Below are 12,002 nucleotides of genomic sequence, written 5' to 3' on the forward strand. Positions count from 1 at the left end.
TGGCGTGGCCCCATCCCCTGCAAGTGGTGCACCCCCAGCCCTGTACCTGACCCAGTCCACTGCGAGCAGCGCCAGGCTCACAGGAGATAGGGCTGCATCAGCTAAGCGCTGAGCCTGGCCTTGTCTGCCATGAGCGGCACTGCTGAACCTGTTGCCGCTTGCAGGGGATGGGGATGGGGCTGGGCTCAGTGCTTGGTTAGTACGGCTGCATTCCCTGCAAGCGGTGCTGGGCTTGGCATTTGGCTGGTATGGACCCATCCTCTGTGAGCAGCGCTGGTGCGGTCCAGGCAGCACCACTTGCAGGGGATGGGGCTGCACCAGCTGAGCACCGAGCAAAGCCCCGTCCCCTACAAGCGGCGCTGGCGCAGCCTCATCCTCTGCAAGTGGCGCTGGCGCAGCCTCATCCTCTGCAAGTGGCGCTGTGTGGGCTGCACTAGTGTTGCTCATAGGATGGGGCCTCACCAGTCAAGCACTAAGCCCAGCGCCGCTCACGGGGTGATATGGTATAGAAGCCGAGGTTGAATTTTAAGGGTTAAAAATTGGACTTCAAATCTTGACTTGTACACTGTAAAATATGGTAAGTCTTTTCTATTGTGTAATATCTTAAAGCTTTTGAGTTGGGACTGGAATGGTCTCACTGGTCATCAGTCTCCTCTCACGCACAGTTAAAATTTAGACCTAACAAATGAGACATTAAAAGAGGAGAAAAAAACTAGCATGAGGAAGAGCGTTAAACTAGATGATGTGTCCAGCATTCAACTTAGGTAATTATTAGGGCTATGCGAAGCTTCAGTAGCCAATTCGATTCGGAGGAGATTTGGCCAGATTAGGCAGTTGAATATCCAAATCAGGAGACCCATTAAAAGGTCCGAATTGAATTGGAAGCCTCTGAATTGGTTCCGAGAGATTCAGAAGACTTGCAGCAAATGGAAACTGAGAGGAGGGAGGCGGATGGGGTGATTTTCCATATATGGAAAAGACTGAGGGAGTGGGGGAGAAAGACTGCCCTGATACTGACATCTGTGTCACACACACACCATAATGGTGGCATCAATGCGCGAGGCACCAAGATGGTGAGCCCTGCCCTTCTTCCCCGCAACCATCGCAAAAGGGTAAAACAAACGCTGCCATACCATTACTTTCGTTATCAGAACATCACCAACATAGGTGAGGTCAGCTAGTCTGCAACACCAAATAAGGCCAGGACACAGAACCCTGAGAGGTGATAGGTGAAAACAGCCAGCTCACTGTTGAGCAGGTCACCTGAGTGATATAAGGGAGTGCACAGCCGCACCCAAGTGAGGTCGTTCATCACCTGCTTTGATTATCACAAGGGATGCTAACCTGATCACCTAGCTTCCGCCTCCCATTCGCAATTAGCAACCGCCGAACGCCGCTTCATTGCTGGCCCCGACATGATTAGCAGTCTACTTTTCTGCATCTCGTTTCTCTCCTCAACGCTCACTGTGAGTAAATAAACCTCTACCTTCAACTACTCTCCGCCTCCGTGACTATCACCTCACCTCCAGTGTCTTCGGGCGACGTGAGCTGGACTCGCGTTAACCGTCCCATAGAGAGCTAATCGGCCCTTCTAACCCTGCCGTTCCGGTCCCTTGCACTGCGATCGGAAAGCAGCATGACAATCTGTAGCTGGGCAGTGACTGCAGTCTTTCTCTGAGTTCCCTTCCAATCACAGTGCTCTGGGGAGGGACATAGAAACAACATATAAAGCTGTCTGAGGTACACTTTCACAGAAACTTCTGCACCTATCTCCTTGAAACTTAAGCTTCATGCCCTCAGAAGGGGCTACGATCCCTGCTGTTTTCATCTGAATCTGCAAAAAAAATGACAAAGTTATAGGTATTTTAGTGATTCCTCGTTACCATCTATGGCCGTATCCCTGAATTGGCACCAAATCTCTGAATCTGAATCAGTCAAATTGAATTGAGACAGTGATTCGAATCACCAAATCGAATCGCTGTCTCTGAATCAGCCGAATCCAGATCCAAAGCGAATATTTGCTGCTTCGCACAGGCCTAGTAATTATACTCTGCATGTGTAAACTTTCTCTGTTTCAAAGGGTACATTTTCTTGACATCGGGTTTGATACTGCTCCTTTGAAGTCAGTGAAAGTTTGTGTAAAACTTCTGTAGAAGCAAAATTAGGCCCAAGTTGTCCTATACTGCTGCATTCTGCTACCTTTCATTTTAGATCTACCTGAATTTCAGTGCTGAATGATATTAAGTTCTATATAACTGTACTGTCTTAACAAGTAGCTCTTTGATATGTGTATGTGCTGTCTCCCCTCCCCTTCCCAATAATATATTTTGGTTTCTGGGAGACTACATGCATGCACACATCCAAAGATAAATCTGGCCTTAATTTTACAAAATTACATCATACAGAGCCTGTGTGATAGTTAAATATTAATCGTAGTAGTAATATTGTTGAAGTGTTACTGTAGTAGTGTTCTGGAATTGCTAGTAAAATTACAACTTTAAATTGTCAAAAGATTACACATTTTGGCAACATGGGTTCCCTTGTCTCTTCTCAGGATGTAGTTACTCACACGTGGGAAAAGAAATTCCATAGTTTTATTGTGGATGCAGGTTAAATTGGCCATTTAGAAACCTGGAGTTCTTTTCTACCCCATAGTAGATAAATTATGATAGGATTTTGTTTTTGTTTTTTCTCCTGTCATTTTTCATATCTTGAAAATAACCCCTTTTATCACTAGAGGCTTGATCCTACCAGTAGCTTGGCACAAGCAGACCGCTTGTAGCATCAAGCATTTGCCAGACTAAATAAGCATGGGCACAGGAGATGCTTGCATGAAGCCCCTTGCAGGCACAGGGCCTGAAGCTGGAAAAAAATGTTTTGCCAATTAATATAGATGCTCTTTTATTTTCCTGTTCAGATTATAAAGCCACAGCTGTCCTAAATTCAAGAAAGCAACCCCTAGACTTCACTTTCAGAGAAAATGCTTTGTTGTTAGTGCAGTTTTTAAAATCAAACTTATTCTAATTTTCATTTAACTGTTTGTATTCGCTTCTTATTTTTCAGGGTTCTTTGAAAAATCCTTAGTGGTCTTGACTATGTTACAACTGACATAAATTAGCCAGTGGCTCAGAATGATGGATTCCCAGAAGACTGGAAATGGTTTGCAAGTGATTGGACAAGGGACTGATATAGGGATATCCACACTCCACATGGTGGGGTTTTTGGGAAAAGTCAGTTGAAACTTGTTTTTCATGTGTGCAAAGTTCATATTTTCTCTTATTTTTAAGAGACTATAATTTGGTCTTGTTTGCAAAATTAACTGCTTTATAAAATTGTTTTCCACGGAAATCTTATACTAAAGGCGAAAGATTGTTCTACTGTACTTAAAATTCAAAAAAGTTATTATATTTATTGCCGGCTCTGTTCTTGAAAGTGTTTGATCTAATCAAGTCAACAATTTGTGATTTGTCTATGAGAATTCAGAGTTTGTGTTCACTGGCAGTTAACCTTTTTGTTCAGTGCAAATAAAACGAATGCCATTTCAACCTGTACTCTTTTAAATAAAATCATTTCATGAAGTTTATTCTATTTAAATCACAATCGAGGAAACCAATTAATTTAGAAAACCATACACTGTATGTGTATTTTATTTGCTATGATCACATTCTAAACTGTCATGGTTAACTTATAAATACATAGTGTAAACAATATATAAAAAATGCATCTTGTTTTCTATGTTGTCATTTATGTCTTGCATGTGAAAAATAACATTTAAAATGCATATGCTGGTATCACTGGTTTTTGTTTTTGTTTTTTTAGGATTATAATTTTGTGAGTACAACTTCAGATAAGTACTGTCCAGCCTGCAAAGAGAAGGGCCAGATACAAGGTTTACGGGCCTACCGCATTAACTTTCAAGAGTCCATCTTTCTATGTGAAAATCCACAGGTAGTACCTAAATTTGGTCTGTTGAATCTATTTATTTATTTTTAGCAATTCTACTCCTGTAGCTTATCATTTGGCATCTTTTAAATCAGAGATGGGCAGTTATTTGGGCCTGAGGGCCACATGGGAAGTTTTGATGAGCTGTCTGGGCTGGGTCAACACTCCCCCCCCCCCCCAACTTGTCAGAACTCCCTATGGGGCTACAGGTGGGCAGGGAGCAGTGTTCAGGAGTGGGAGGGATGAGCAAAGCTGGGATCACGTGTCTGGGTCATGGGGTGGTGACAGCTGGGGAGGCTGCCATTGATGCGGGGGGTATGTGCAGCAGAGCTTGCCCGGGCACTGTGGTCTGTTCTGCCCTTGCAACACTCTGTCCCTTGCTGCATTGCGCTTCGTAGCTTCCTGTGGGTCTGTTCCCGATGTGCCTGCAGCCAGCTGGGTGCTGCTCTGCTTCCCCCACCTCCTAGTGGCAGCTCCTCTGTTGCACTGTGCCACTCCCAGCAGGTAGCTCCTGAATCAGCACGTGGGGAACTGGTTTCAGCTCCCGCTTGCCTTCCATTGGAAGACGGCTGGGAGCTGGAGCCCACACACTGGGTCAGGAACTGCCCAACTGAAGCTGCTCACCCGGAGTGGTGCAGTGCAGTCTGGTAGGGGCAAAATAACAAGCAGGAGCTGACACTGGAGGCGGGAAGAGCAGAGTGGCATCCAGCTGCAGCTATGCTGGGAACAGCTCTACCGTAAGCTGCACACACGGGCTGAGCCATGGGTGCCAGCAGGAACCAAGTGCAGGCTGCCCTAGTGGGAGTGGCCCCAGCTGGATCCAGTCACTTGGCAGGTTGGACCACAGGCTATATTTTGTCCAGCCTTGCCCTCTCTAAGGCAGGCTCTCAAGAGCCTCTATGCTGAGTGACTGTAAAAAGGAGCAATCAGAAGAAAGGCTGGTATGCCTATACATATAAATGTATTTATTTATATATTTATTAAATTTGTGTGTTCCTGCCCTTCCCAAAAAAGGCTCAGGATGTCTTCCAGTAAAAAAAAACAAAACAAAACAAAACCCAAAATAATTTTATAAAAGCAGATAAAATATTTAAAAGAAATAAGAGGTACAAGGGATATAACAGAAATTCCCCAAACAGTGCGCTGACTTAGGCAGATGTTCAGTGATCAAAATTAAGTCAAAAGGTCTTGCAGTGCTTCCAGAAGATGTCCAGGTTCAGGATCTGGTGGGCACAATAGAGAAGCTACTACCAAGATTTACCGAAGGGGACTAAGAATGCTGTGTTTTTGCTGCTTGGTGCAGCAGTTCTTGCACAATGTTGCTGTCTAGGCATAAGTTAGTAAACTACTGTATTCACCTGAATTTAAGACCCCCCCCCCCAATAATTAGGTTCTATAGATGAAAAGTTTACCAATTTGTTATAATTTTCCATGTATACCTTCTAATTATTGGAGTGTCTTAAATTTAGTCTTGCTGTGGGGCAGGCAGTAGCAGGTGAAGGGAGCAAGGCATGTGGTACATGTGGGCGAGTCATTTGCCCCCATGCTAATTACGTTTTGGCTCGAGCCCAGCGACAGACCAGGGCATGGAGTACATTGTCACTTTTGGCCCCTGAACCACAGTTACAGCAGTGGCAGCTCCTGTAAATGTCCAAACTTTCAAGATACTGGGTTTCTTTTAACTATAACCTTAGTTAACTTTCTTTGCTGCTTAGTATTTCGGGGTCTCTGCTTTTAAACACACTTCTATGTTCTCCTGAGAATTGATACCTTTTATGCTACCTGAATTATCCTTATACTTTAAGGAAGGGGTGTCAAACTCACCTGTCTCCCTGGGTCAAATGAGGAGTGCAGGCCAGGACTACAGGCTGCATTGGGCCTACAGGCCAGCCTGTGTATCACATCTAGCATGCAGGAGCAATGCAGTGCAGGTGCCATATACAGCATGTACCCCAGACTGGCCTCATATGCTGCCTGCTGTATATAGCACCTGGACCAGTCCAGAGTGTCAGACTGCCAGATCCAGCACGCAGGGCTATGCAAGGCCAGTATGGACCCTATCCAGACTGGCCCCAAATACGGTATGCAGGGCTGGTCCAGCGTAGGCACTGCTTGCAGCGCACACCTTGGACCAGCCCCATGCACCTTGTGCAGCCCATGCCCCTGACTGGCCCTGCATGCCTTGTGCATTCCCCAGTTCCAGCCTCATGTTGTAGGCAGTGTATACCAGATGGGCTCTGTGTGCAGTGCACAGGGTCAAGGCTTGGGCTAGTGTGTGCTGGATGTGGCATGTAGGGCCAGTCTGAGATGCACAGGCAGCATTGCAGTTGAATGATAGGGCTCTGTGGGCCAGATGCAGCCCACAGGCCATATTTTTGACACTCCTGTTTTAAGGTAAGTTTCATGTCAGGGTTTCTGTTTCTTCTTTTTAAAAAGCCACAACTTTAGTCTGGGAGAATAGAGGGCTTGAAGACATTTCTCCTACTTCCAGGAGATTGGATTTAGTGGGCTGTGAGAGAGGAAATCCTATGAGGTCTGTTTGAAGGGTTGGAGAGAGCTAGAGAGAGAGAAAAAATGTACCAGCTCTCACCATTAATGGAAGTACCTTCTATTAGTGCCCATTATTGTCATTTATAAGCTGAATGATTAACATGCATTTCAGTCATCTCTGATTTGTATACAACTTTAGTAATGTATCAAAGAGCAAGAGATCCGAGTTCTGTTTGAACTTCATGGTTTGTATTTCCAGTTGTTATAAAATGCTGTCTGGATTTCTATAATCTTTTTTCTTCCTTTCAGTGCATCTATCCTCTGGGCTATAAACCTCTTGACAGCATAATAATGACTTGTGATTCAGCAAATCATCAAACGCCAGGTATTCAGAGAAAAAGGAAATGCTTTGAAACCAGTCCTATAACTTCTCCCATTAGATCATGTTCAAAACAGGCAAGAACTGTCAACTTGAAGGACACTGAACAGACTTCAGACACTGATCTTGTCATCAACTACAGTGGAAATAATTTATATAGGACTCTAATTGATGTGTCACAGGATGATCAGCAGAAATCAGATGGGACAATTGAGACCTTGGAGCAGAAAGTGGGCTTGGAAGCAGCTATTGCTGTCAGTGGTTCTCAAGAGAGTCATATTGAGGGCTCTAACTCCAGAACACAACTTCTGCCAAATTCTGTACTCTGTCCAATAAAATCTGAAGTACTGTTTGAAGATAAGTCTGCATTGCTTGTAACACCTCTGTCTCTTCAGTGGAGGAATGTATATGCTCTCTGTTGGTTAAATTGTATCCTGTCAGCACTGGTACACTTGGAAGTGTTAAAGACTTTGATGACTACAGGGTGCACTGAAGAAGAATCTGTCCTCCAGAGACTGTTGACAAAATATAGTAAAGCAACTGCACTCTTGAAAAACTGCCTAAGTAGTGAGCTAAAAAGTGAGTAAATTTTACGTTCCTATTTCTTTTGACTTTAAAATACTTGAATGTACAAGAATATTGATACAAGAACATGGAGGAATTCAGCAGAGTGTGCAGAAGTCTGTTCCCTTCTGTTTCAGATTGCCAAGGCTGAGCTGATACTTTGCAATAGAATTCAAGATAAGGATGTAATTTCCCAGGGCAGATTCTCAGTAACAGGTGAAAACATTTTCTGAGTCACTAAAAGAAAGAGGGGGATGGGAGGGATTGTACCTCCTTTCCTCAGCACTGATTAGGCCTAATCTAAAGTATTGTGTGCAGTTTAGAAAGGGCATGGAGAAGTTAAAACAGGGTCCAGAAGCAGATGACCTAAAATTAAAAGGGCTTGGACGGGAAGCCATATCAGAACAGTTTGAAACATAGGCATGTTCAGCCTGTGAACAACATGCTTCAAAGGGGACATGATAGCAGCTTTGAAGTATCTGAAGGGTTTCCATAAAGAAAAGGGGGAGCACTTTTTTTTCTCACTGCAGAAAGCAGGATACAAGTAATAGCTTGAAGTTGTAGTAAAGTAGGTTTAAATTGAATATTGGGAGAAACTTCTTCACTGTTTTAGAACAGCAAGGCGGTGAAATAGACTGTCAATGGAAGTTCTGCAATCTCCATTGTTGTGGGTCTTCAAGGGAAGGTTGGATAAGCATTAGTCAGGCATGATCTAGGAGTAGCTGTCCTTATGCTATGCTGTGGGTATTTCCCATGCTTCTGGGCTTTGCCATGTGAGACAAGGAAAGAGTTTTTCTTCCCTTCCTGTTGTGTCAGAGGTTTTTTGTAGGTTTAAATACCTTCCTCAGAACCCCTGAGAGAGTTGGCTGCAATCAGGGCTGAGGATTTTGACTAGAGAATGCCAGTGCTCCTTCTAGGGATAAAACCTGGAGGTTAATGGCTAGAGGGTATAGCCCCTCCACTTAGGGTCAGACTGATCACCACATTTGGGGTCAGAAAGGAATTTTACCTTTTGGTCAGATTAGTATGGACTGGGGAGGTTTGCCTTCCTCTGTAGCAGGGGGCTTGGCCCTCTTTGTATCCTGATTGTATATTAACAACCTTTGCAGCAGCAGGGCACTGAACACTGTTGCTGTCTCCCCTCCCCTCACTTTGTGTGGCAAGTTAGGGTGCCTTGTAGTTGTGACGTTTGTTGATTGTATGGCTTTACCAATATGTTAGACAAAGATTTGTATGGGATGGTCTGAATAGGGATGATCCTATTTCAGGCTAGGGGTTGAACTAAGTGATGACCTCTAGAGTTCTGTTCCGTTGCTACTTTTCTGCAGTTTGAAATGTTTTCTCAAGACATATGTGTACATGTTTGTTTGTTTGTTTGTTTGTTTGTTTTTTAAGTGGATTGAAAATTCGAGGTTTCATTGATGCATTTTTTTCTGGTACAAACAGAAGATAAATTCAGATCATTTATGTAAATAGGGGTTTTTGTTTTGTTTGTTCCTAGTTAACTTTGCAGTAGTGTACTTGCTTTTCTCCACTGAAGACTTATGTTCTAATATAGCTATATAACTATATTAATGAACAGTTGACCTTCACACAAATATTTAGAAGTATGGTCTTAGAATCATAGAAAATCGAGGTTGGAAGGGACTTCAGGAGACCAACCAGTTCAATCCTCTGCTCAAAGCAGGACCAGCCCCAACTAGATCATCCTAGCAAGGCTTTGTCAGGTCAGCTCTTAAAAATGTCCAAGGATGGAAATTTCACGGTCTCTCTGAGTAACATGTTCCAGTGCTTTATTACCTTCCTCATGAGTATTGATTTCTTAATATCTAACCTAAACTTCCATTGCTGCAACTTGAGACCATTGCTCCTTGTTCTGTCATCTGCCACCACTGAGAATAATCCAGCTCCATCCTCCTTGTAACCACCCTTCAGGTAGTTGAAGGCTGCTATTAAATTTCTGCTCAGTCTTCTCTTCTGCAGATTAAATAAGCCCAGTTCCCTCAGCCCCTCCTCAGAAGTCATGTGCCCCAGTCCCCTAACCATTTTCATTGCCCTCCGCTGGACTCTCCAATTTGTCTACATCAGGGGTTGTCAGCCAGGGGTATATGTACCCCTGGAGGTACTTGGGAAGGCCCCAGGGGGTATGTGGCAGCAGCGTGGAGAAGCAGAGATACTTGGGAAGTGGCAGCGCAGGGGGCAGGGACACCGCCAGCATTCATCACTCCGCATTGCTGCCATATGCCATTTCTCCATGCCCAAATACCTCTGCTTCTCCGTGAAGCTGGTGGGGTGGAAGGGGTACCCAGGGGGCAGGGCCGCCGCCATCCATCACTCCGTGCCACTGCTGCCAGGCACCGTGTGCCACTTCCCTGCACCCAAGTATCCCTGCTTCTCTGCGCCAGCAGCTTCATGCATGGCCAGCTGACAGCACACCCGGTGCACGGCAGCAACGTGGGGAGCTTGCACACGGCAGCCACCCCCACTGCCATTTATCCATTCAGCGCCGCAGGGGCAGGGGGTGCTCACGACTGGCTGCATGCAAAGCCAGCAGTGCAGAGAAGCAGGGATACTTGGGTGCAGGAAAGCGGTACAGGGCGGTGTTGCCGCCGCCATCCATCACTCTATGCCGCCACCAGGCACCGCTTTCCCGTGTCCAAGTATCTCCACTCCCCCCCCACCCCCCAGGCATGAGGCGGCAGCACTGAGTGTATAGATGGCAGTGGGGGCAGCCGCTGCCATGTGCAAGCCCCTCAAGCTGCTGCTGTGTGCTGGGGAGGGGGTGCTGACACATGCAAAGCCAGTGGCATGGGAAAGCTGTGCCGAGCGGCAGCACAAAAGTGTATGATTGGCAGTGGCAGCCACTTACAAGCTCCCTGCACTGCCAGCTCTGTGTCTGGCTGGCTGTCAGCACATGGCACACCCCACACTGCGTCCAGAAGGGGTACTCAGCTTAAAAGGTTAAGAACCCCTATATCTCTTCTGTAGTGGAAAGTCTAAAACTAAACACGGTACTCCAGATGTGGCCACACCAGTGACAAATAGAGGGGGAGTATCACTTCCCACAATCTGCTGGCAAAACTCCTACCAATGCAGGAAGTATGCCATTAGTCATCTTTGCAACAAGAGCACACTGTTGGCTCATACTTAGTTTATTGTCCACTGGAACCACTAGATCCTTTTCTGCAGAGCTGCTGTCCAACCAGTCAGCCCTCAGCCTGTAGCAGTGCATGGGATTGTTCCATCCTAAGTGCAGTACTTTGCACTTGTGCTTGTTGAACTTCATCATGAGAGGTGGTTTTTGGGGTTTTTTTGGTCCAGTCCAATTCATTGAGATCTCTCTGAATCCTAACCCTACCATCCAGCTGTATTATTCTCCCCCCCCCCAAGCTTGGTGTAATCTAGAAACTTGCTGAGGGTGTGCTTTATCCCAGCTTCTAGGTTGTTGAAGATGCTGAACAAAACCAACCCCTGGGGTACTCCACTTTGATACCAGCTGCCAACCAAACATGCAGCCATTAATTACTATCCTTTGAACCCAACAATCCAGCCAGTATTTTGTCTACCTTACAATCCATTCCTCCAACCCATACTTCCTTGGTTTCCTTGTGATTTAATGTTGTGGAAGACCCTGTCAAAAGCCTTGCTAAAGTCCCTACATCCACAGAGGCATTCACCGCATCATAGAAGGCTGGTCAGGCTTGATTTGCCCCTGGTGAATCTGTGTTGACCATTCCTGATGAGTTTCTTCTCCAAGTGCTTGGAAATAGATTTCTTGAAGACCTGTTCCATGGTTTTTCCAGGGACTGAGGCGAGGCTTACTGTTCTGTAATTCCCCAGATCCTCTTCCTCCTCCTACTTTCTTCAAGATGGGCACTGTATTTGCCCTTGCCCCATCATCCGAGACCTCTCCCAACTCCCATGAGTTTTCAAAGATAATGGCCAGCGGCTCTGCAGTTGAATCAGCCAGCACCCTTGGTTGCATTGCAGCTGGCCCCATAGACTTGTACCCATCCAACTTTTCTATACAGACCCTAACCTGTTCTTTCATCACAGTGGGCTGCTTACCTCCTCCGCAAATTGTGCTGCTAGGTGCAGTAGTCCAAGAGCTGACCTTACCTGTGAAGTCTGAGGTAAAAAAGGCATTAAGTACTTAAGCCTTTCCGCATCATCCGTCACTAGGTTGCCTCCCCCATTCAGTAAGGGGGACCCACTCTTTCCCTGATCTTCCTCTTTTTGCTGACATACTTGTAAAACCTTCTTGTTGCCCTTCAAATCCCTTGCTAGCTGCAACTCCAGTTGTGCTTTGGCCTCTGTGATTTCATCCTTGCATGCCCTAGCGGTACTGTTATGCTCCTCTCTAGCCATTTTTCCAGCTTTCCACTTCTTGCATGCTTCCTTTTTGTGTGTTAGCCCACAGAGTTCCCTGCTAAGCCAAGCTGGTCATCTGCCATTCTTGCTAGTTTTCCTGCGCATTGGGATGGTTCATTCCTGTGTCCTCAGTAAGGTTTCTTTATACAGGCAGTCCTCTGACTTAAGACTTGGCTTTCAGGAACCAGTTGTGTCGTAAGTCGAAACGTAACTTAGAACCAATTTTCTCATAAGAAACAACATTATAAATAGGGCA

The 12,002-nt window shown here is 45.5% G+C and overlaps 1 protein-coding gene across 1 annotated transcript in view; it reads left to right on the forward strand.

The window, feature by feature from the left end:
- Window positions 1-1,972: 1,972 nt before the first annotated feature.
- The window catches only part of USPL1 (ubiquitin specific peptidase like 1), a 31,126-nt gene continuing 21,096 nt past the window's right edge, over window positions 1,973-12,002 (forward strand). The window contains exons 1-3 of the mRNA XM_019524891.1: window positions 1,973-3,230; window positions 3,820-3,948; window positions 6,742-7,390. Coding sequence (XP_019380436.1) covers window positions 3,132-3,230; window positions 3,820-3,948; window positions 6,742-7,390 — 877 coding nt within the window. The 5' untranslated portion in view covers window positions 1,973-3,131. The remainder of the gene's footprint in view (window positions 3,231-3,819; window positions 3,949-6,741; window positions 7,391-12,002) is intronic.

This window comes from Gavialis gangeticus, unplaced genomic scaffold, assembly GCF_001723915.1.
Source record: "Gavialis gangeticus isolate Ggan-Ray unplaced genomic scaffold, GavGan_comp1, whole genome shotgun sequence".
Classification (NCBI taxonomy): Eukaryota; Metazoa; Chordata; order Crocodylia; family Gavialidae; genus Gavialis; species Gavialis gangeticus.